This window comes from Adiantum capillus-veneris, chromosome 26, assembly GCF_014529385.1.
Source record: "Adiantum capillus-veneris isolate H3 chromosome 26, ASM1452938v2, whole genome shotgun sequence".
Lineage (NCBI taxonomy): Eukaryota > Viridiplantae > Streptophyta > Polypodiopsida > Polypodiales > Pteridaceae > Adiantum > Adiantum capillus-veneris.
This window is the reverse complement of record NC_140956.1, coordinates 73,660,232-73,662,375: the sequence shown is the minus strand read 5'-3', so window position 1 is coordinate 73,662,375 and position 2,144 is coordinate 73,660,232. Positions and strand designations below refer to the sequence as shown.

The following is a 2,144-nucleotide window of genomic DNA, read 5'->3' as shown; positions in this document are numbered from 1 at the left end:
GAAAAGAAGGGAAAACTTGAAATTCTATCGGGTTTTAGGTCAAAATTTGAACCTTTTGCTGGTATTTACACTAAAACTTGTGTAAATTTTCCCGTTTTCTTCAAGGCAAGCTCAAAATCTCTCTCTCTCTCTCTCTATTAGAGGAGAGATGGTGATTGAATTCCAAATTCCCCTTCTAGATCTCTATGTCGGTGAGTAGTTGAAAAGTGAAATTACCATACACAATTCAGGGAATCAGGGGCTCAAGGATTGGCTTCTTGAGGGGGAAGGGGTTGCCCTATTCTATAATGTACGTATACCTACTAGGGAGGAGCATATAGGTAACGGGTGCTGAATCGTGCGAGTTGGTTTTGCAAAGGGTGTGGCAGCGTGGGAAAAAAAGAGGAAGAGGCTGTGGGCCCTCTATAGAGAGAGAGAGAGAGAGAGAGAGAGAGAGAGAGGAGGCCTGTGATTCGTCCAAGAGCACAGGAAATTCTTCTTTCTTAGAATTTTGCATGCAAAAACTTTCTTTCCCGCCCTCGTGCGGCCCATTTTTTTAAAGGGGATGCGGTTTCTTGTCCCGCCTTTCGTTCCCCTCTCTCGGGCAACACTGCCACCTTTTTAATACAGCTGGATTCCGAATCTCAGAGACAGGGGAATCAACTCGATCTCTCTCTCTCTCTCTCTCTGCAGCTCCTTAGTGATGAAGAAGAGCACGCAGATGAAGAAACGCGTCTGGTGCGAGCTTCCTGATGCGCTGCTTGAGCGCCTCCTTCCCTTGCTGCCCGTTTCCTCCTTGCTCCGATTCCGCTGCGTCTGCAAGTCATGGAACTCTTACATCTTCTCCTCCGACTTCCTCCAGCTCTGTTCTTCCTCTTCTTCACCTTCGCCCGCCCCCGCTTCCTGCAGCCATGGCGCCCTCCATCGCCCCGACAGCAACTCCTACCTCCTTCTATCGACATGGAGCTCAGATTATCCCCTCCTCGCCTTCAACCCCTCCCGCCAAACCTGGCACCTCCCATCGCTCGACTTTCTGCGAAAGCCGCCCAAGCTGGCCATGACGGCGGCGTCAAGCGCCCTTTCGGTAGTAGCAGCTGCGGGGGGGCTGCTGTGCCTCAGCGATGGAGGTAGCAAGCTGGTAGTGTGCAATCCGGTGACGAAGACGATGAGGGAGATAGAATGCAGAGTGGAAGAGCAAGAAGAGAGAGGAGGGAGGATGCTGACAGACGTGGTGATGGCGAGCATGAGGTATGAGGACGAAGAGAGGAGCTACGAACTGGTTTTGGTGGGCAGGTGCGAAGGGGACGAGGGGAGGCAGGTGACGTGCGTGTATGAATCGAGGCGGCACGTGTGGAGGAGAGAGAAGCAGAGGGAGGCGCTTTTCTTTGAGAGCAGCGGCGTCTTTTTGGGCAGCGACTTCTACGTCTTGACCAGCGTTCCGCTGAAGCTAATGGTCTTCAGCACACAGACGGGCAGGTGGCGGGAGCATGGGGCGGAGGTACCGGCAGGAGTGAAGTATCCGTGTCTGGTGGAGATCGGGGGCCGGCTATTGCTACTGGCAGCTGTAGGTGAAGTGGAGGGTGACCTGAAGAGGTACAGTGTGTGGAGGCTGGAAGGGTTGGGATGGGAGGAGGAGGCGAGCATGCCGGACTCCATTTTCCAACAAATTGGAGTTAAAGATGGGTTCGAAGGGCTGAGCTGTGTATCTCTAAAGCAGAGCGTTTATATGACGAGCTCTGAGGGCTGCCTGCTATGGGACCCTGCTCTTCTCTCATGGGATTGGCTGCCTCAAAGCCCCATTCTCGGTGGTCTCTTTGCCTGCATCAAAGACATTTACTCGATGCACCCATCTTTGGATAATGTTACCTGATTCTATGTCGTTAATCGGATGTTGCTGGGTTTTGAACTCGGGTCAATATAAGAATTCGTTTGTCATGTTGCTTTAGCAGCCACCTTCGTTATCTGCTTACTAGAAGTTGATGCCATTTTCAATGGAAAGAAGAATATTAGCAATTCTTCTAATTCATGTTGATTATGTCTAATCACCTTCCCTAATTCACAAGAAGTTTTGGACAGGCCAAGCCGGCATGATCGTACATAGCTAGGTATGTCGTGGCTCTCGAGCAGAAACCCATGATGTTATGCATTGTATGAAAAACACTAAA

The 2,144-nt window shown here is 50.9% G+C and overlaps 1 protein-coding gene across 1 annotated transcript; it reads left to right on the top strand.

Annotated features, from left to right (window-relative positions):
• The first annotated feature begins 589 nt into the window (after positions 1–589).
• LOC147423655 (F-box/kelch-repeat protein At5g15710-like) lies at positions 590–2,144 on the top strand. Its single transcript, XM_086501749.1, has one exon. The coding sequence runs from the start codon at positions 683–685 to the stop codon at positions 1,847–1,849; it is 1,167 nt and encodes a 388-aa protein (XP_086357875.1). The 5' UTR covers positions 590–682; the 3' UTR covers positions 1,850–2,144.